A 23098-nucleotide genomic window follows, 5' to 3' on the forward strand; every position below is an offset into this window, starting at 1 on the left:
TGGGGGCAGCAATGGGGGGTGTCAGGGTGGGGGGGGATGGGGGGGTTGTAGTGTTTGAGTTGTGGGGTGGAGCCATGGGGGGCATCGAAGGCCGTCGGATGGATGTTGGGGGGCGTATTTGGGGTGGGGGGCTTCCAGCATTCAGAGCGTGTTGGGCCACATGAGATGGGTGCCGGGACACAACGGATCCCTTTGGGATGGTGTTGGAACACATCAGAACTCGCTTTGGACCTCTGGACCCCATCAGAACCCATCAGAACCCACCAGAACCCATTGGAATCCATTGGAATCCATCAGAAGAGCTCTGGGTTGACCTAGATGGACACTGGGATGCGTTGTGCGAGTCCTCCAGCATTCAGAGCGCGTTGGGCCACATGAGATGGGCGCTGGATCACGTTGGATCACAATGGATCCCTTTGGGAGAGTGTCAGATCCATCAGAGCTCGCTTTGGACCACTGGACCCCATCAGGACCCATTAGAACCCATTAGAACCCATTGGAATCCATCAGAAGAGCTCTAGGCCACGTTGGATGAACGTTGGGATGCGTTGGGCGAGTCCTCCAGCATTCAGAGCATGAGATGNTGGAATCCATCAGAAGAGCTCTAGGCCACGTTGGATGAACGTTGGGATGCGTTGGGCGAGTCCTCCAGCATTCAGAGCATGAGATGGGCGCTGGATCACGTTGGATCCCTTTGGGAGGTGTCAGATCCATCAGAACTCGCTTTGGACCACTGGACCCCATCAGAACCCATCAGAACCCATCGGAATCCATCAGAAGAGCTCTGGGTTGACTTAGATGCGTTGTGCGAGTCCTCCAGCATTCAGAGCATGTCGGGCCACATGAGATGGGCGCTGGATCACGTTGGATCACGTCGGACCACAATGGATCCCTTTGGGAGGTGTCAGATCCATCAGAACTCACTTTGGACCTCTGGACCCCATCAGAACCCATTAGAACCCACCAGAACCCATTAAAACTCATTGGATTCCATCAGAACCCATCGGAATCCATCAGAAGAGCTCTGGGTTGACTTAGATGCGTTGTGCGAGTCCTCCAGCATTCAGAGTGCGTTGGGCCACATGAGATGGGCGCTGGATCACGTTGGATCACGTCGGACCACAATGGATCCCTTTGGGAGAGCGTCAGATCCATCAGAACTCGCTTTGGACCTCTGGACCCCATCAGAACCCACCAGAACCCATTAGAACCCATTGGAATCCATCAGAAGAGCTCTGGGTTGACTTAGATGGACATTGGGATGCGTTGGGCGAGTCCTCCAGCATTCAGAGCATGTCGGGCCACATGAGATGGGCGCTGGACCACGTTGGATCCCATTGGGATGGTGTTGGAACCCATCAGAACTCACTTTGGACCTCTGGACCCCATCAGAACCCATCGGAATCCATCAGAAGAGCTCTAGGCCACGTTGGATGAACGTTGGGATGCGTTGGGCGAGTCCTCCAGCATGAGATGGGCGCTGGATCACGTTGGATCACGTTGGATCACAATGGATCCCTTTGGGAGAGTGTCAGATCCATCAGAACTTGCTTTGGACCACTGGACCCCACCAGAACCCATCAGAACCCATTGGAATCCATCAGAAGAGCTCTGGGTTGACTTAGATGAACATTGGGATGCGTTGGGCAAGTCCTCCAGCATTCAGAGCGCGTTGGGCCACATGAGATGGGCGCTGGATCACGTTGGATCACGTTGGGAGAGTGTCAGATCCATCAGAACTCACTTTGGACCACTGGACCCCACCAGAACCCATTAGAACCCATTGGAATCCATCAGAAGAGCTCTAGGCCACGCTGGATGAATGTTGGGATACGTTGGGCGAGTCCTCCAGCATTCAGAGCATGAGATGGGCACTGGATCACAATGGACCCCTTTGGGAGAGCGTCAGATCCATCAGAACTCACTTTGGACCTCTGGACCCCATCAGAACCCATTGGAATCCATCAGAACCCATTAGAACCCATCAGAAGAGCTCTGGGTTGACTTAGATGCGTTGTGCGAGTCCTCCAGCATTCAGAGCGCGTTGGGCCACAGGAGATGGGCACTGGATCACGTTGGATCACGTTGGACCACGTTGGATCCCTTTGGGAGAGCGTCAGATCCATCAGAACTCACATTGGACCACTGGACCCCATCAGAACCCATCAGAACCCATTGGAACCCATCAGAAGAGCTCTGGGTTGCGTTGGATGGACGCTGGGATAGGTTGGATCACATTGGATGTGCACCGGATCGCATCAGATCCCAATGGTGGATCTCTGGGCTGCGTTGGATGAGCAATGGGATGCACTGGAGGAGCGCTGGATCACGCTGGATCACATTGGACCACATCAGACCCCATTGGAAGAGCCCTGGGCTGCACCAGAACCCATTGGATCCCATTGGATGAACACCGGGCCGCAGTGGATCACATCGGACGAGTCCTGGATCACACCAGACAAACTGGATGAGCATCAAACCACGTTGGATCGACGCCGGGTCAAGTCAAAGGACAGAGGGAACACAATGGAACGTGATGGAAGAGGCCCCGGCTGCCCCAAACCGCAACAGAACACGCTGGATGAGTTCTGGATCCCATTGGATCCCATTGGATGACACTGGATGAATCCTGGCCCCATTGGAAGAGCCCTGGGACCCCATTGGATGACACTGGATGAATCCTGGCCCCATTGGAAGAGCCCTGGGACCCCATTGGATCACATTGGATGACACCGGACAAATCCTGGCCCCATAGAAAGAGCCCTGAGACCCCACTGGATCACATTGGATGTCACTGGACAAATCCTGGCCCCATTGGAAGAGCCCTGGGACCCCACTGGATCCCATTCGATGACAGCGGACAAAATCCTGGCCCAATTTGAAGAGCCCTGGGACCATTGGATCCATTCGACTGAACAAGCGGACAAAATCCTGGCCCCATTGAAGAAGCCCTGGGACCCATTGGATCCCATTCGATGACACTGGACAAATCCTGGCCCATTGGAAGAGCCTGGGACCCATTGGATCCCATTCGATGACAGCGGACAAATCCTGGCCCCATTGGAAGAGCCCTGGGACCCATTGGATCCCATTCGATGACACTGGACAATCCTGGCCCCATTGGAAGAGCCCTGGGACCCCATTGGATCACACTGGATGACACCGGACAAATCCTGGCCCCATTGGAAGAGCCCTGGGACCCCATAGGATCACATTGGATGACACTGGACAAATCCTGGCCCCATTGGAAGAGCCCTGGGACCCCACTGGATCCCATTGGATGACACTGGACAAATCCTGGCCCCATTGGAAGAGCCCTGAGACCCCATTGGATCACATTGGATGACACTGGATAAATCCTGGCCCCATTGGAAGAGCCCTGGGCTGCCCCACAGCAGAACAAACACCAGACCGCACCTGATGACCACCAGACCATATGGGGACCCCAAACAGCTGCACCGACCCACATTGGACGCAATGGGGCCATGTTGCTCCGATGGCATCAAATGGGACGTTGGGGGGCTCAGTCACCCCCACCCCATTGGGCTGCGCTCAGCGCACTGAGTCCGAGCCCAAATCCCACAGCACTGAGCTCCTCAACCCCCCCAACCCCAACCATGAGAATCCCCCCCCCCAGCTCCACAAGTCCACGCTGGGAAGGGGAAGATGGCGAGCACCGCCCGAGCCCAGACCCATCTCTACGGTGCAACTCTTTGTTTCTTTGCTTCTATTCCACTTTCTGTTTCATTTCTCTCCTTTTATCCTCTTCCCCCCACCCTCCCACCCTCCCCTTTTGTTTCTCCCCCCCCTAAACCCCCTTTTTTCCCCCCTTTCCCTCCCATTTTTCCCACCCCACCCCCCAACCCGGCTCACAGCGAGTGCTGCTCTGCATGGAGCGGGGCCGGGAGGAGAGCTTGGACGGGCGACTGCGGCGACGGAGGAGGGGTCCTGGGGGGCGACGGCTGAGCCGAGATGGGGGCGAAAGGGACGACGCCGGGGGGGGGGACGGAGGCCGAAGGGGAGGATGGGGCGGCGTTGGGGGGGTCGAGGATGGGGCGGTGGTAGAAAAAGAAGGGGCACTGCTGGATGAAGAGTTCGATGATTGTCTGGTAGGTGCGGGTGGCCGTCAGGGCGTCCATGGTGCTAAAGTCGGGGCGCATCAACGTGGGCCAGAAGCAGATGGAGAGGTTCTCGCTGGTCATCAGGTTGACGCGGTGGTGGTGGCTCACCCTAAAAATGGAAGGGGAAGGGGTTTGGGGTGAGCCCAGGGATGCTACGATGGTGTAGGGGTGCGAGAGCAAACCCAAGCCCCAAATTCTACTGATGGGGCGACACTGAGCCCCGCTGTTGGGTTCTGGGGCAACCCTGAGTCCCGTTATTGGGTTTTGGGGTGACCCTGAGCCCCATTGTTGGGTTTTGGGGCAACCCTGAGTCCCGTTATTGGGTTTTGGAGTGACACTGAGCCCCATTGTTGGGTTTTGGGGTGACCCTGAGTCCCGTTATTGGGTTTTGGGGCGAACCTGAGCCCTGTTCTTGGGTTTTGGGGTGACCCTGAGCCCCATTGTTGGGTTTTGAGGCAACCCTGAGTCCTGTTATTGGGTTTTGGGGCGAACCTGAGCCCCATTGTTGGGTTTTGGGGTGACCCTGAGCCCCATTGTTGGATTTTGGGGTGAACCTGAGCATTGTTGTTGGGTTCTGGGGCAACCCTGAGTCCCGTTATTGGGTTTTGGAGTGACACTGAGCCCTGTTCTTGGGTTTTGGGGTGACCCTGAGTCCCGTTATTGGGTTCTGGAGTGACTCTGAGCCCTGTTCTTGGGTTCTGGGGTGACCCTGAGCCCCATTGTTGGGTTTTGGGATGACCCTGAGCCCTGTTGTTGGGTTCTGGGGCGACGCTGAGCCCCGTTGTTGGCTTTTGGGATGATCCTGAGCCCTGTTCTTGGGCTATGGGGTGACCCTGAGCCCCATTGTTGGGTTTTGGGGTGACCCTGAGCCCCGTTGTTGGGTTTTGGGGTGACGCTGAGCCCCGTTGTTGGCTTTTGGGATGACCCTGAGCCCCACTGTTGGGTTTTGGGGTAACCCCATACCACAAAGTTGGATTTTGCCTCAACCTTGAACCCCACTTTTGGGTTCTGGGGCAAATCCAAGCCCCGGTGATGGGTTCAGAGGAAGACAGGGGGGGCTTGGGGGGGGACCCCATAGACGTACTTGTTCAAGTGCCCGATGACGTATTTGAAGACCTCGTAGTTCTCCTTGGGGAACTTCCTCAGCACCTCCTTCAGCGCGTGGAGCTTCTGCTCCCGGTCGTTGATTTCTGTCCAGAAAGGAGAAGGGAGATTTGTAGGATGGGAAGAGTCGCAGTGGGATCCCTCAGATCCCATTGTGTGGGACCTGGGCTGCTCAGCTTCCCCATATCCCAGCCATTGTAGGATCCCATGGTTCTATGATCCTAAAGGTCCCTCCAACCCAACCATTGTAGGATCTCATAGTTCTATGATCCTAAAGGGTCCGACCACTGTAGGATCCCATGGTTCTATGATCCTAAAAGGGTCCAACCACTGTAGGATCCCGTGGTTCTGTGATCCTAAAGGCTCTGCCAACCCAACCACTGTAGGATCTCATAGATCTATGATCCTAAAGGGTCCAACCACTGTAGGATCCCATGGTTCTATGATCCTAAAGGTCCCTCCAACCCAACCACTGTAGGATCCTGTGGTTCAGTGATCCTAAAGGCTCTGCCAACCCAACCATTGTAGGATCTCAAGGTTCTATGATCCTAAAGGGTCCAACCACTATAGGATCCCATGGTTCTGTGATCCTAAAGGTCCCTCCGTGCTTCCATGATGTCAAATGCCCCCCAGCCCCCCCCACCACAGGACCCCAAGCCCTTTAAAATCCCCCAACCCAACCACTCTAAGACATCGGAGACGCAATGTGGGGGTACAGACCCCCACCCCAAAGCAGTGATTTGGGGTCCTGCCCCCTGTCTCCCCCCCATCACCCCCTACTCACTGTGGGCTTCCACCAGCTCCACCTGCATGCTATAGGGCACCAGGGGCTCGGGCAGCTCGGAGAAGAAGCTCTTCATGGCCCCGGCCACCGTGTTGACAGTGAAATCCTTCTCAGCCAGGTCCAGGTTGTGGTCTATGGGGTAGGGGGGGATATAGGGGTGGGGTCCATGGTTACAGCACAGCTCCCTATGGGGTGGGATGTGGGGTGGGAGGGGGGTATCCCTGTTTTTTGGGGCATTTTTGGGGCATTACCCTGGTCGAACTGGCGCTGCAGGCTCTCCATCTCGGACTTGTTGCCGCTCACGCGGTAGATGCCCTCGGTGCTGAGCCCTGGATGGAGAAGTTGGCAAGATTTGGGGTAAAAAGAACTGGATTTGGGGCAAAAGGTGGTGAATTTGGAGCAAAAAGAGCTGAAATTGGGGCAAATAAAACTGAATTTGGGGCAAAAGATGTTGAATTTGGAGCAAAAAGAGCTGAAATTGGGGCAAATAAAACTGAATTTGGGGCAAAAGGAGCCAAAGCTGGGGCAAAAACAGCTGAAATTGGGGCAAAAGGTGTTGAATTTGGGGCAAAAAGAGCTGAATTCGGGGCAAAAGTTGCTGGATTCCAGGCAAAAAGGGCTGAATTTGGAGGAAAAAGGACTGAATTCAGGGCAAACAGGGCTGAATTTGGAGCAAAAAGGGCTGAATTTGGGGCAAAAAGACCCTGAATTTGGGGCAAAAGGAGCCAAAGTTGGGGCAAAAAGAGCTGAATACAGGGCAAAAGGTGCTGAATTTGGGGCAAAAAGAGCTGAAACAGGGGCAAAAGGTACAGAATTTGGGGCAAAAAGAGGAGGATTTGGTGCAAAATGAAAAATTGGGGTAAAAAGAGAACTTGGGGCAAAAGGTGCAGAATATGGGGCAAAAAGAGGAGGATTTGGAGCAAAAAGAGGAGGATTTGGGGCAAAAGCAGAATTTGGGGCAAAAAGAGCTGAAATTGGGGCAAAAGGTGCAGAATTTGGGGCAAAAAGAGCTGAAATTGGGGCAAAAGGTGCAGAATTTGGGGCAAAAAGAGGATTTGGAGCAAAAAGAGGGGGATTTGGGGCAAAAGGTGCAGAATTTGGGGCCAAAAGAGGAGGATTTGGAGCAAAAAGAGGAGGATTTGGGACAAAAAGAGGAGGATTTGGAGCAAAAAGAGGAGGATTTGGAGCAAAACGAGGAGGATTTGGAGCAAAAAGAGGAGGATTTGGGGCCAAAAGAGGGGGATTTGGGGCCAAAAGAGGGGGATTTGGGGCCAAAAGAGGGGGATTTGGGGCCAAAAGAGGAGGATTTCGAGCAAAAAGAGGAGGATTTGGGGCAAAAAGAGGATAATTTGGGGCCAAAAGAGGTATCTCACCTGTGGCCTCGATGTACTCGATGCAGCGCTCGATGAAGATGGGGATGGGCTTCTCGGCGCTGACGACGCTGCTGAGGGGCACCCCAAAATAGCTGCTCTCCCACATGGGTTTGGTGAGCGAAGGCCGAGGTTTGGGCTTTGGTTTCTATGGGGGGAAATGGGGTGGTGTTATGGGATGAACCGAAACGGCCCCTTTTTGACCCAAAAGGAGCAGGAAGGGCTCGAAGGGGAAGCGGGGTGGAGTGGGAGAGGAGGGAGGGACGACGTCATCATATGAACCCTTAATTAACACAATGGGGGGGGTTGCTGCTAATTAAACAGGCAAATGTAATCATGTGAGGCCTTAACTATCGCGGGGGATTGGGTGTTAATTAGCAGGGGAAGTAATTATGACGTGACACGGTGATGACGTCACTACATGAGGTGATGACATCATTGCGCATTGCGATGCTTGATTAATTAATCACGGCATAACCAATTATGACATGATGATTAATTGCTGTGACGATAAATTAGGGCAATGAATTATTGAGGTAATTAATTGTTACCCCCTAACAACCAATTGTTGCCACGGGATGATGAATTATTACCACGCAATAATTAATTATGCCCTAATGAGGCGCTAATTCAAATGTTTCACTATTTATGGGACTTTTATCCTAAATACAGCATTTATTCACCTTTTTAACAGGCAATTTACCCCTTTTTCCCTCAAAACCTGCAGAGATTTCACCTGATTTTGGGGGAAAATGGCCCAAATCTTTGGGGGGGTTTTGGTTCCCTGAAGGAGCTCCATTTTTTGGGTGGAAATCTCATGATTTTGGAGCTTTGTTTGCTCACAGCTGATGGAGAAGAAATGGGGGCGTTTTGTTGGGTCTTTATTGAAGAACGGGGATGGGATCCCATTGGGAAAGGAGCTGAGGTCCCAGTGGGAATGGGGATGGGATCCCACTGAGTAAGGAGCTGGGGTCCCATTGGGAACAGGGATGGGATCCCAATGGGAATGAAGGTGGAATCCCACTGGGAATGGGGATGGGATCCCACTGGGAACAGGGACAGGATCCCAATGGGAATGAGGATGGGACGGGATCCCAATGGGAATGAGGATGGGACGGGATCCCAATGGGAACAGGGACGGGATCCCAATGGGAATGAGGATGGGACGGGATCCCAATGGGAATGAGGATGGGACGGGATCCCAATGGGGATGGGACCCCACTGAGAAAAGAGCTGGGGTCCCATTGGGAACGGGGATGGGACCCCAATGGGAATGGGGACAGGATCCCAAATGGAATGAAGTGGTGGCATCCAATTGGGAACAGGGATGGGATCCCATTGGGAAAGGAGCTGAGGTCCCATTGGGAACGGGGACAGGATTCCACTGGGAACAGGGACAGGATCCCAATGGGAACGAGGATGGGATCCTACTGGGAAAGGGGATGGGGTCCCAATGGAAAAGGGGACAGGATTCCACTGGGAACAGGGACAGGATCCCACTAGGAATGGGGATGGGGTCCCACTGAGAAAGGAGCTGGGGTCCCATTGGGAACGGGGATGGGACCCCAATGGGAATGGGAACGGGATCCAAATGGGAATGAGGATGGGAACCCAATGGGAAAGGGGAGAAGATTTTACTAGGAATGGGGATGGGATCCCAATGGGAATGGAACAGATGCCCCATTGGGAATGGGGATGGGATCCCACTGGGAATGAAGTTGAGATCCCACTGGGAACAATGATAGGATCCCATTGGGAACAGTTTTGGGATCCCACTGAGAATAGGGATGGGATCCCACTGGGAATGAAAGTGAGATCCCATTGGGAACAGTTTTGGGATCCCACTGGGAATGGGGACAGGATCCCACTGAGAACGGTGATGGGATCCCTCAACCCCGGCCACGACTCACCGTGACTCCCCAAACCTCCATGAATTTACACTGTTTTGATGCCCCCCCCCCCCACACCAGCTAATTGTGGCTCAGGGCTAATTAAGGAGGGACTTGCCTGACTTGTGAGCAGGGAAGGATTTCCCTGGGACCACCAGAATGGGGCAAACAGCCGGAACGCAGGAGGTGGAGTTTGGAATTAAGGAGACGGAGCCGCTCATGGCTCAACCAGAACCCTCCAAACCATCCCCATAAATGGCTCAAAAGCCTGAAACAGCCCCAAAAGGCACTTCCTTACCTTGGTGGTCCGCCGGAGGCTGCGCAGGATGTTCCTCCTCCGCGGGTCCTCCCCGTCGGCCGCCTCGTACGGGATGACGGCATTGTCTCCCTTGTAGCCCTGCGAGCTCTGATCCTCCTCCTTCTTCCTAATGGGTCCCAACTCGTCATCGCTGCCTACCCCAAAGCTGCTGCGATAGGAGGCGAAGCGGCCGAGCCGGGCGCAACGCGTCCGATAGAGAGCAGGTTTGGCCAGGAGAGAAAGCTTACGGCCACCGCGCTCCAAAGAGCTGCTGTCGGCCTCGCTGTCGGAGCCGTTGTTGGCGCCGCCGTTGGGTTGGCTCTTGTTGATGTTGCGGATGGTGATGATCTTCCCCTGGGTGCTGTCGTGGGGCACCGAGTAGATGTTCTCCTCCTCGCTCTTGGGTTTGAGCACGGCATCCAGCGGCTCGGCGTAATCCGAAGGGTCGAAGGCGTCGGCGGGCGGCCAGCTGCCGCACGACACCGATTTCCTCTGGCCTTGCTCTAGGTAGGATAGATCCCCTTTGCCCAACTCGAAGGGCACCGGCGGCTTCGGCTTCACCGGCGGAGGCACTTTGCTGTTCAGCTTGCTCTCAAAGGCGCTGACCACCGAGATGAAGGCCAGCCCGTCGTTCCCCTCCAGCTCCACTGAGAGCTTCGAGTGGTCCTTGGGCAGCGCCGCCTCGTCCCGGCAGAAGCCGTAGGGCTGAGGTTCCAAGTCCTCCTCCGAGTCGGGTGGATGGGAATTACACTGCGGCGACGCAGCACGCGGCGACCCCGCTGCCTCCTCCGCCCCGCACGCCTCGGCCGCGTGGTCGTACATGTGCATGGCCTCCACCAACGTCTTCTTCTCCAGGGCTTCCTTGAAGAAGGCCTGGAAACTGTCCAGTTTGGGCTGAGTCTGCCCGTACGTCACAGCAGCGAACTTGCCGTCGATCTCCTGTGCAATCTCCTCCCCCTCGGCCACTTGCTCGCGGCTCACGTCGCTCTCCAGGACGTCCACGGAGCCATCAATGAGAGCCACCAGCTGCACCGGGACGACGTCCTGCACCTCGCAGAGGAAGGCACGCAGCATGGCCAGCGAGGCGCGACGTTTGGCTGCGTAGAAGACAACGTAGCCATGCACCAGGCGGCTCTTCCGCACACCAAAGGCCGCGTGGTAGGAGAGCAGAGAGAGCTCCACGCGTCTCCTCTGCTGCCCCAAGCTCAGCTCCAGCAGCACGGAGCCACCACACGGCGCCGGGCGACACAGCGGGGACTGCAGGATGGGAGCCAGCAGCTCGTCAGCACCCGCCGCGTCACCGCACATAAAGCACATGGCCACGCGCAGCTCCACGTCCGACAGCTCCTTGAGGCCTTGGGGCGCCGAGAGGAGGCTGAGGTTCCTCTTAGAGTCCAGCAGCCCCTTCAGCACTTGGCTGATCTGCTTCTCGTTCACGCTGCGCCCGTAGGCGATGCCGGCGGCGGCGGGGTCGAGGAAGACGCATTGCAGCTTACCAGCGATCTGCTGGCCCTGCTGCACCAGGCTGTGCAGCGTCTCGCCGCCCGCATCGCCGCGCTTGTTGACCAGCATCAGGGTAAGAGGGAGGTGGGCCGGGTGGTTCTCCCTCCGACCCGCCGCGCTCTTCTCAATGCTCTCCACCACATAGGAGAGCGATTCCTTGGAGTTGTAGAGGCAGAGGCAGCCGTGGGGCTGGAAGGTGGGTGTCTGGAAGGCGTTGACGGGCAGCCGCACGTTGCCCTCGATGGGCCGCAGCGACAGCTCGTACATCTTGCCCTCGATGACGTACTTGTCGTCGTTGGTGCACAACGCCCGGATCTCGTTGGCCAACTCGCGGGCCAGGCCGTCCTTCCCCAGGATCACCAGGTTGATGCGGTCGACGTTGGGGTCCGAGAGGAAGTTCTTCTGGTTCCGGTCGGTCGGTCGGGAGGTGCGGGAGCCCAGGAGCTGCTCGACACGTGAATCGACACAAAGAGGGCAGCTGGGGCACGTCTCCTTGGTCGGGTGGTAGACGAAGTGGATGTGCTTTAGGATGAGAGCGTCGCGCTCCGCCTGCAGCTTCTGCAGCGCCTTGAAGCGCTGCTCCTCGCCCAGCACCTCCTGGATCACCCCCATCTTCTCCTTGCTGGGCTTGGCGTCCAACTCCAGCTCATAGAACAGCTCCGAGTACTCCAGCAGCAGCTCCTGGAACTCCTCCTTGGCCCTCTCAATGATGCGCTTCTGGTGCTTGCCGTAGATGTCCATGTAGACCGGCTCCTCCAGCCACATGTAGAAGTCCTCGTTCATGATGAAGCTGCGTGCTTCCTCCCATGGTTTGCCAGGCGTCACGAAGGGAGATGCCTCCAGGTTCTCTTGGAAAGCCCTCCGCATCTCAGCACGCTTCCTCTCATTCCTCAACCTCTCCAGATGAGCCTCGTAGAGCTGCTCGGCTGCCTGCGTCTCCATCACGTCGAAGGGGATGCGCTCGGTGTCGGCGCTGTCTATATGACTCGTGGCGTCCCACGGGGTCTCCTCCAGCACCACGAACCACTTGGAGAAATCCCCCTTCCCCTCCAACAGCCGCCGAGCTTTGGAGCAGCTCAGGTGGTCGATCTCATCCAGGTCGGGAACCAGCGCGTCCAACGCCTGCGGGAGCAGCGCCAGGTACGCCCGCCTCCTGCGCTCGATGTGCTCCTGCTTCAGACGCTGGACGTGCTGTAGGAAGAGCTTCTTGGCCTTTGGAGTCCCCTCCAGATACACATAGTCCTGGTACTCCGGTGCCGCCTGCATCTTACGACTGACAGCAGCCCACGTCTCATTGTGGTTCTTGACAACACGACTCACCAACCACTCATACTTGTCCTTGGCGGCCGCGATCTGCTGGCTCTGTTGCTTCAACGCCTCGAAGTAGGGGATGATTTTGGTCTTCCCGCGGCTCTTATCCACCAGCTGCACCAAGGTGCCGAACGCCAGGTCCACGTTGACGTTGGAGCGAGCCGACGTCTCCACCACCTGCAGGTTCTTCTTGCTGAGGGCGAAGGCGTGAGCGTCGCGGATGTAACGCTCCACGCCTTCGTCGCATTTGGTCAGCACCACCACGATGGGTTTCTTGGTCTTGGCCAACTGGTTGTAGAGATTAGAGACGAATTTCAGCTGCTCGTCAAAGTTCCGATTCATCCCCCTGCTGACGTCGATGCAGAGCAGGAAACCATCCACCAACAGCTTCCCATCCGGCATCTGCTTCTGCTCAAAGTCCTGCTCCAAGCCCAGCTGGTCGGTGCAGAAATACATCAGCTTCTCAGCCGAAGCCAACTTAGTGGCCGCGGCGCGTTTGATGTAGGGTTGCAGCGCGGTGCTGCGGTGAGGCTGGAAGGTTTGGTCATCGATAAACTCTGTTTGTTCCACCACGTGCGCCCGACATTCCGCGCACTCCTCCAGCGACCGCACCACCTCTCCCCAGTATAAAAAGTGATCGTTGTTGACCACCCGCCCCCCGAAGTCGCTGGTGCTGAGCACCGACGTGTGATCCAGGTGGAACTCGTCGGCGCTCGGCCGGACGAAGCGGTTGCAGAGACAAGATTTGCCGACGCCGCACTGACCCTTTTCTTTCTCAGTCCCGGATAAACCCACCACGCTAATGTTGTAGGTGGGGATTCGGGCATCTTGCTTCCTCGCCATCATCATCGTCGTCCGTACATCCTGTCCCAAGCCCTGCCCAGAGGATCGGTGGCAGCGCGGATGGGCGGCGGTAGATGGGGGGCTCACGACAGCGGTGGCGTCCCCATGGCTGTGGGGCAGCTCAGGGCTGGAGGGGGGATGAAATCAGGCGGCCGAGGGGGGACCCTGAAGGAGAGAAAGGAGTCAGCAATGTGGGAAAGGAGGGACTGAGACACAATTCTGCTCTAAATGTGCTGAAAATGGGCATAAATCTGCAATAAATGTGCTGAAAATGGGCATAAATCTGCAATAACATCTGAATATGGGGCCACAGGATGGGAACCAGGCTGAAAATGGGCACAAATCTGCCATAATTGTGCTGAAAATGGGCATAAATCTGCAGTATTATCAGAGTATGGGGCTGCAGGAAATGGGAAATGAGTGAAATAGGAAAAATCTGCCTATATGTGCTGAAAAATGGGCATAAATCAATAGACTCTGAATATGGGGCCAAGGCTATGGGAAACGGTCTGAAAATAGGTATAATCTGCCATAGCTGTTGCTGAAAATGGGGCAAAATTTGCATTAAATCTGAATATGGGGCTGTGGGATGTGAACCAGGCTGAAAATGGGCACAAATCTGCTGTAATTCTGCTATAACTGTACTGAAAATGGGCAAAACTCTGCCATAATATCAGTAATGGGTCATAAGGATGGGAACAGGCCTTTGAAAAGGCAAATTCTGCCATAATATCGAATAATGGGGCTTGTGGGATGGGAACCAGGCTGAAAATAGGCACAAATCTACCATAAATCTGCTGAAAATGGGCATAACTTCTGCAATAATTGTGCTGAAAATGGGCACAGTTCTGCCATAATATCAGAGTACAGGGCTGTGGGATGGGAACAGGACTGAAAATGGGCACAAATCTGCCATAATATACTGAATATGTGGCTGTGGATGTGAAGGCTGAAAATGGGCACAAATTTGCTGTATTCTGCTCTAACTGTACTGAACTGGGCAAACTCTGCATACTATCAAAGTATGGGGTATAGGATGGCGAACAGGCTGAAAATGGGCACAAATCTGCCATAATTGTGCTGAAAATGGGCATAAATCTGCAGTATTATCAGAGTATGGGGCTGCAGGATGGGAATGAGGCTGAAAATAGGCAAAAATCTGCCATAAATGTGCTGAAAATGGGCATAAATCTGCAATAAATCTGAATTATTGGGGCGAACAAGGATGGGAATGAGGCTGGAAATGGGCAACAAATCTACATAAATCTGCTGAAAATGGGCAAAAATCTGATATAACTGTACTGAAAACGGGCGTAACCTGCAATAATACCTAAATACAGGACTGCGGGATGGAAAGACTGAAAATGGGCGACAATTGCATAATTGTGTTTGAAAAATGGGCACAAATCTGCATAGATTGTGCTTGAATGGGCAAACTCTGGCATAATATCAAGGTATGGGGTCATTAGGATGGGAACCAGGCCTGAAATGGGAAATCTTGCCATAATTGTGGCTGAAAATGGGCACAAATTCGGCCATAATTGTTGCTGAAAATGGGCACAAATGCTGCCATATATCTGAATATGGGGTTGTGGGATGGAACGCAGGCCTGAAAATGGCAGCAAATACTTGCTGTAATTCATGCTATAACTGTAACTGAAAATGGGCAAAACTCTGCCATAATATCAAGTATGGGGTCATAGGATGGGAACCAGGCTGAAAATGGGGCACAAATCTGCCATAATTGTGCTGAAAATGGGCACAAATCTGCCATAATTGTGCTGAAAATGGGCATAAATCTGCAGTATTATCAGAGTGAATGGGGCTTGCAAGGATGGGAATTGGGAGGCATGAAAATGGGCACAATCTGCATATATTGTGCTGAAAATGGGCATAAAATCTGCAATAACATCTGAATATGGGGCCACAGGATGGGAATGAGGCCGAATCCTATAGCGAGGACCCTCCCCCAAACTATAGTGGCGACCCCGTAAATCCTATGGCATGGGACTCCTTCAATCCTATGTGGACACCGCCAATCCTAATGTGGGGAGACTCTCCCATATCCTATGGTGGGGACCCCCCTCAAATCTATCATGGGGACCCCCAATCCTATGGTGGTGACCCTTTCCACTATCCTATGGTGGGGGAGCCCGCCCCAATCCCTGTATGGGGACCTACCCAACACATATGGGCAGGGACCCTCCCCAGACACAATGGCAAGGACCCCCCCCTCCAAATCCCTATGGCGCGGACGCTCGCACTATCTTGGTGGGGACCCCCCTCAAATCCTATCTGGGGCCTTCCCCATATCTCTATTGGCAAAAACCGCTCCCTCAGAATCTATAATGTGGGACTCATCCAAACACGTATGGCGGGGACCCTCCCCAAACCTATTGTGGGGACCTTCCCAAACACTATGGCAAGGAACCCCCTCAATCCTATGGTGGGACACCCCTGCAAATCTACATGGACCTTCCAATACTACGGCAAGTACCCCCTTAAACTCTATATGGGGACCCTAGCCAAACACTATGGATGACAGGACCCCCCAAATCCATATGTGACCTTCCCCATTAGTCCTATGGCAGGACCCTCCCCAAATCCTATATGAAGTACTCACCCAACACTATGGAGGGACCTTCTCCCAAGTTCCTAATTGTGGGACCCTCCCCAAATCCTATTGTGGGGACCCTCCCGCAATCTCTATTTGGACCCCTCAATCCTATATGGGACGCCTTCCCAATATTCTATGGTGGAAACCCTCCCTCAAATTCCGTATATGGGACCTCATCCCAAACACTTATGCTGGGGACTCCCTGCCCAAAATCCTAATTGTGGGGACCCTTCCCAAACACTATGGCAAGGCACCCCCCCTCAAATCCCTATGGTGGTGGACCCTTCCCACATATTCCTATGGCAGACGGCTACCCCCCAAATCCTATATGGGGACCTCACCGAAACACTAATGGACAGGGACCCTCCCCCAAATCCTATTGTGGCAGACCTTCCATATCCTATGGTGGACCCTCCACCAAATCCTATATTGGGAACGCTACCCAAAACTATGGCAGGGACCCTCCCTCACTCTATGTGGGACCGCTTCCACATATCCTTATGGCGGCGACCCCCTCAAATCCTATATGGGACCGCCCCGCTCAAATCCTATATGAGGACCGTTCCCAGACACTATGCAGGGACCCTCTCCCAAATCCCATATGGGACCTTCCCCATGTCCTATAGTGGGCCCCCTAAATCCTATATGGGGAACTCCCCAAAACACTATGAAGGGACCTGCCCCAAATCCCATATGGGAACCTCCCCCATATCCTATGGCAGGACCCTCCCCAAATCCTATATGAAGACCTCACCCCAAACACTATGGGAACCTTCTCCCAAGTCCTATTGTGGGGACCCTCCCCCAAATCCTATTGTGGGGACCCTCCCCAAATCCTATATGGGACCCCCCCTCAAATCCTATATGGGGACCTTCCCGTATTCTATGGCGAAACCTCTCAATCTATATGGGGCCCTCATCAAACACTGTGGGCGGGGACCCTCCCCCAAATCCTATATGGGGACCTCACCCCAAACACTATGACAGGGACCCTCCCCCAAATCCTATATGGGGACCTCACCCCAAACACTATGACAGGGACCCTCCCCCAAATCCTATATGGGGACCCTCCCCCAAATCCTATGGTGGGGACCCCCCCTCAAATCCTATATGGGGACCCTACCCCAAACACTATGGCAGGGACCCTCCCCCAAACACAATGGCAAGGACCCCCCCCTCAAATCCTATGGTGGGGACCCCTCAAATCCTATGGCAGGGATTCCCCCTCAAATCCTATATGGGGACCTCATCCCAAACACTATGGCGGGGACCCTCCCCCAAATCCTATTGTGGGGACCCTTCCCCCATATCCTATGGTGGGGACCCCCCCTCAAATCCTATATGGGGACCCTCCCCCAAATCCTATTGTGGGGACCCTTCCCCCATGTCCTATGGCGGGACCCTCCCCCAAATCCTATATGGGGACCCCCCCCAAATCCTATGGTGGGGACCCTTCCCACATATCCTATGGCGGGACCCTCCCCCAAATCCTATATGGGGACCCTACCCCAAACACTATGACAGGGACCCTCCCCCAAATCCTATTGTGGGGACCCTTCCCCCATATCCTATGGCGGGGACCCTCCCCCACACCCAATAGCAGGGACCCCACCCCAAACCCTCTATGGGGACCCCTATATCCGTGGGTCTGGGTCCCCTATATCCGCACTCACAGCTCCGTGCCCCACGGCGGCGTTGGGAACTTTCACTTTCAACCCCGAAATCCCTGAGTCAGGAGTTACTCATTGACCCCGCAGGGTTGGGAAGGAGGAGCTCAGCCCTGGGCTCACATCCCAACCCCATAACTGCCCCCCATTGGGAAATAACATCTTTTTACCCCAAAATACACCTTTTCCCACCCGTTTTCACCCCAAAACGGCACTTCTGGATCCATTTTTACCCCCATAATGTGACCTCCAACCCCATTCTGGCCTATTTTAGCCCCAAACCATCCCCTATTTTTTACCCCAAAATGGGCTTTTCCGCCCCATTTTCACTCCCATCCCATCAATGCCCCACAACCAGGCTTCAAACTACCCCAAAACTGCCATTTCTTACCCCATTTTTGCCCCCATTCCAATCAAAACTTCGGATTCCTGACACAAAAAGGGGATTTTCGCCCCGTTTTCACCTTAAATTGCCATTTTTCCCAACAATTTCCACTGGGTTCCTATATGACCCCATAGGACACAAAGGGAATTGGGGTCATTATTGAGTTCCTATATGACCCCATAGGACACAAAGGGAATTGGGGTCACCATAGGGTTCCATTAAGACCCCATAGGACACAAAGGCATTTAGGGTCACCATAGGGTTCCTATATGACCCCATAGGACACTACAATGACCCCATAGGACACAAAGGGAATTGGGGTCACCATTGGGTTCCATTATGACCTCATAGGACACAAAGGCATTTAGGGTCACCATTGGGTTCCATTATGACTCCATAGGACACTACAACGACCCCATAGGACACAAAGGGAATTGGGGTCACCATTGGGTTCCATTATGACCCCACAGACCCAATGAACCCCACCATAGAGCCCCATAGGATATAGGGGTCCCCACTATAGGATCTGGGGGGGGTCCCTGCTATAGGGTCTGGGGGGGTCCCTTCCATAGAGCCCCATAAAATATAGGGGTCTCCACTATAGGATCTGGGGGGGGTCCGTGCTATAGGATTTGGGGGGGGTCCCTTCCATAGAGCCCCATAAAATATAGGGGTCTCCACTATAGGATCTGGGGGCGGGTCCCTGCTATAGGATTTGGGGGGGGGTCCCCACCACAGAGCCCCATAGAATTTAGGGGGGGGGACCCCCATCATAGAACCCCAATGGATTTAGGGGGACCCCAACCACAGCATCCCACAGGATTTGGGGGGGGGACCCCATAGGATTCCATAGGATTTGGAGACCCCCCCCACAACAGCCCATAACCAATTTAAAGGGCCCCCCCCCCCCCAACATTGGGGGTCTCCATACATTATTTGGGAGGGGGGGACCAAAATGAGGGTCTCCTTTATTATGGGGGGGGGGGTCCCAGTGCTCCCACTCCTATATATGGGGCCTGGGTTGACCCCGCACACCCCAATTAGAAGGGACCCCCCAATTAATAAGTTTCCCCCCCCTTCCTCTATTCCCCCTCCCCTAAATACATGCGTTCCCAGTGCCCCCCTCCCCTATTATTGGGACCCCCCCCCCCATATGGGCAGGGTCCTGTTACGCGCCCCCCCCCCCACTTTATTAGGCGGTACCCACCACTCTTACATGGGGTCAATGGCCCCCCTCCCCTCATTACGAAGGATCCATTGCCCCTCCCTATTTAGGGGGGGGGGGTTTGTGCCCCCTTCTACATATATGGAGCCCCCCCCCCTATTCAAAGGGTCCTGGGGCCCCCTCCCCTATTAAAGGGGGTTCTGGTGCCCCCTCCCATATAAACGGAGCCCCCTCCCCTATTACTGCGGCCCTTTCCCCTATCACCCTATCTCCTCCATTACCAGAGACCCCCCCTCCATTACAAGCAATGGAATCCCGGTCCCCCCCCCCCATTTATGTTGCCCCCTCCCCTATTACTGAAACCCTTTCCATTAGGGCTATATGTGGGGTGGGGGGGTCGCGACGCCCACCCCTCCATTACAGAGACCCCACGCCCCCCATTATAAGCCATGGGACCAGTTCCCCCCCCCCCCCCCCCCCCCCCCCCCCCCCCCCCCCCCCCCCCCCATTCAGCAATGAGACCCCCCCCCAAATTACAAGAAGTTGGGATCCCATCCCCCCCCCTCATTTACTAGCAATGAGACCCCCCCCACCTTAAAGCAATGAGACCCCCCCCATTACAAGCAATTGGTTCCGTCCCCTCCTAATAACGGCAGACCCCCCCCATTACAGCACATGGACCCCCTCAGTTACAGCAATGGGAACCGGTGCCCCCCCCTTACCAGCAATGGCGACCCCCCCCCCCATTACAGCATTGGAGATCCCGGTGGCCACCCCCCCCAGGCTCCCCCTCCTTACACGCAATGGGGATCCGGGTCCCCCCCTACAGCCAGTGGGACCCCCCCATTCCAAGCAATGGGTCCTGGTGCCACCCCCCCCCATTACCAGCAATGAGACACCCTACCCATTATAAGCAATGGGATCCTGGTGTCCCCCTCCCCATTACAAGCAACGAGCCCGCCCCCCCCCATTAAAGCAATGGGATCGGTGCCCACCCCCCATTGCAGCATGAGACCCCCCCCCCATTACAAAGCAACTAGGACCCAGTTCCCCCATTTAAAGCCAATTAAGACCCCCCCCCCCCCATTACAGAGCAATGGGATCCCAGATCCCCCGCCAATTTACCAGCAATGGCGTCCCGCGTGCCCCCGCCCCAATTACAGGCACATGAGAGGGAACCCCCCCACCTTAACACGCCATAGGACCCCGTACTCACCCCCCCCATACCAGGGACCGCCCCCATTACCGCATGAGATTCCAGGTTAACCCCCCTTCCACGCATGGGAACCGGTCCCCCCTCCCCCATTGACACCGAGAACCCCCCCCCATTACAAGCAATGGGACTCCCGGTTTAAACCTCCCCCCATTACCGCAGTGAGACCCCCCCATTCCGCAATGGACCCGTTCCCCTCTCCCTAACAGAGAGACCCCCCCCCCCCATTAAGCAATGGGATCCTGGTTAAACCTCCTCCCATTACCAGCAATGAGACCCCCCTCACCCCCCATTACAAGCAATGGGATCCCGGTGCCCCCCCCCCCCCTTACAGCCATGAGGACGCCCCCACCCCATATCACAAGCAATGGGCCCCAGTTTCCCCCCATTGACAAGCAATAAGACCCCCCCCCCCCTTTACAGGCAATGGATCCGGTATTTGCCCCCCCCCCTTACAGAATGAGACCCCTCCCCCCATTACAGCAATGGGGATCCCGGTGCCCCCCCCCTTACCAGCAATTGGACCCCGCCCATTACAAGCAATTTTTTTTTTTTATGGGGGGGAAGGAAAACACCCCCCCCCCCACCCACCCCCCATTTCCAGCAATGGCGATCCCGGTGTCCCCCCCAGTTTCCCTCCCTTAACAGCAATGGGATTCCGGTGCCCACCCATTCCTCCCCCCCATTAACGGCATGGGTTCCGGGTGCCCACCCCCCCATTAACCAGGCATGAGCCCACCCCCCCCTTTACAAGGCAATAGGACCCATTCCCCCATTAAAGCAATAGGGACCCCTTCCCCCCTTACAAGCAATAGACCCCCCCCCTTACAGCAATGGGATCCCGGTTGCCCCCGCCCCATTCCAAGCATGTGAAGACCCCCATACAGGCAGTGGGGATCCGCGTGCCCCCGCCTCATTACAAGGCATGAGACCCCCCCCTCCAAGCCATAGGACCCTGGTCCCCCCCCCCCACATACAGAGCCCCCCCCCCATTACCAGCATGGGATCCCGAGTTTAAACCCCCCCCCATTACAGCATGAGGACCCCCCCCCCCCCATTCCAGCAATGGGATTCCCGGTGCCCCCACATCCCCCCATCCCATCCCGTCTCCCTTCAGGGGGTGGGGCCGCCCCATTGTTCCCCTCGTTTATAGGGGGGGCGGGGGGGTTACCTTTATATATTCTATAGGGTGTGCTGTGGGGGGGGTCTCCCCTGTTATTCTTACGGATCGATGGGGTTGCGCCGGGTGGGTGGGGGGGGGCGGAAGGCCGCCATGTTCGCTTTGAGAGGGCGGCACCGGGGCGCGCGGCGGGTTGGGCCTGAGGCCTGTAATGGCGGCTGCGCCTTCCATCCTCCTCCCCGCCTCTCCTCTCCTCAGGACCCGGGAAGGGGGGGGGGGGAGGCGGAGTGAGTGCGCTGGTGGCGAGAGCGGGGCCTGATGCGGTGCGGTAACGCGCATGAGCGGGGGGGAGTTAGGCCGCAAAGCCTTCGTAGGCGTAGGGCGCAAAGCACCCGGTAGAGTAGGCCGCAAGTAGGGTAGGCCGGCAAGCTCGTAAAGGTAGGCCGCAAAGTAGGGTAAGGCGCAAGACCCGGTAGAGTAGGCCGCAAAATCCACGGTAGAGTAGGCGCAAACTCGTATCAGTAGGCCGCACAGTAGGGTAGGCCGCAAAGGCTGGTAGAGTAGGGCCGCAAAGCCTCGTACGGTAGGCCGCAAGGGCCTCGCTGGGTAGGTCCGCAACCGAGGGTAGGCGCAAGTAGGGTAGGCCGCAAAGTAGGGTAGGCCGCAAAGTAGGGTAGGCCGCAAAGTAGGGTAGGCCGCAAAGTAGGGTAGGCCGCAAAGTAGGGTAGGCCGCAAAGCCCGGTAGAGTAGGCCGCAAAGCCTCGTAGCCTCGTACGGTAGGCCGCAAAGCCCGGTAGAGTAGGCCGCAAAGCCGCAAAGCCTCGTACGGTAGGCCGCAAAGCCTCGCAGGGCAGGCCGCAAAGCCTCGTATAGTAGGCCGCAAAGTAGGGTAGGCCGCAAAGCCCGGTAGAGTAGGCCGCAAAGCCTCGTAGCCTCGTACGGTAGGCCGCAAAGCCCGCTAGAGTAGGCCGCAAAGCCTCGTAGCCTCGTACGGTAGGCCGCAAAGCCCGGTAGAGTAGGCCGCAAAGCCTCGTACGGTAGGCCGCAAAGCCTCGTATAGTAGGCCGCAAAGCCTGGTAGAGTAGGCCGCAAAGCCCGGTAGAGTAGGCCGCAAAGCCTCGTAGCCTCAATGCGGCGCTTTTACCTTTTTAGTCTCCTGAATAATCCGTTTCTCTGCTTCATTTCCCCCTCCTCGCAGCGTCCTGAGCTGTTTTGGTGCCGTTTCCCCCCCGGTTTTAACGTCGTTATCCACCCCCGCGGCCTAGTAGGCCTCAACGAGGCGGAAGTAGGGGGATATATCCCAGGGTGCCCCGCGCGGCTCAATGCGGCGCTTTGAGGCGGTGCCGCCCGTAGAGGATTCTGGGAAATGAAGTACCGGATGTGAACTACGCTTCCCGGCGTGCACCGCGCGGCGCAGAGCGGATATCCGGTTTTGGGGAGGGGCTGCAGGAAGTGGAGAGCCATGGTGAGGGGAGGGGGCTGGGATGGGGGGGGCGGGGGGTAGAGGGGATATAGGGGGCGGGATGGGGATATAAGGGGCTATAGGGCGCTATAAGGGGATATAGGGCGCTATAGGGCTCTATAGGGCTCTATAAGGGGCTATAGGGGGCGTTATGGGGCTATAGGGGGCTCTATAGGGTGTTATGGGGCTATAGGGCGCTATAAGGGGCTCTATAGGGCGCTATAAGTGGCTATAGGGCGCTATAAG

General features: G+C 55.8%; 1 protein-coding gene across 1 annotated transcript; it reads right to left on the reverse strand.

Moving 5' to 3' along the window:
- Positions 1-3832: 3832 nt before the first annotated feature.
- Positions 3833-22647, reverse strand: ARHGAP35 (Rho GTPase activating protein 35). Its single transcript, XM_015850654.2, has 7 exons — positions 22535-22647; positions 9567-13388; positions 7383-7527; positions 6261-6338; positions 6010-6141; positions 5206-5311; positions 3833-4230 (listed from the first exon to the last, which is right to left on the reverse strand). Exons 2-7 carry the CDS (start codon positions 13227-13229, stop codon positions 3870-3872), a joined length of 4485 nt encoding a protein of 1494 aa, XP_015706140.1. The 5' UTR covers positions 13230-13388; positions 22535-22647; the 3' UTR covers positions 3833-3869.
- Between the last annotated feature and the right edge of the window lie 451 nt (positions 22648-23098).

Source organism: Coturnix japonica, unplaced genomic scaffold (genome assembly GCF_001577835.2).
Source record: "Coturnix japonica isolate 7356 unplaced genomic scaffold, Coturnix japonica 2.1 chrUnrandom501, whole genome shotgun sequence".
NCBI classification, from domain to species: Eukaryota; Metazoa; Chordata; class Aves; order Galliformes; family Phasianidae; genus Coturnix; species Coturnix japonica.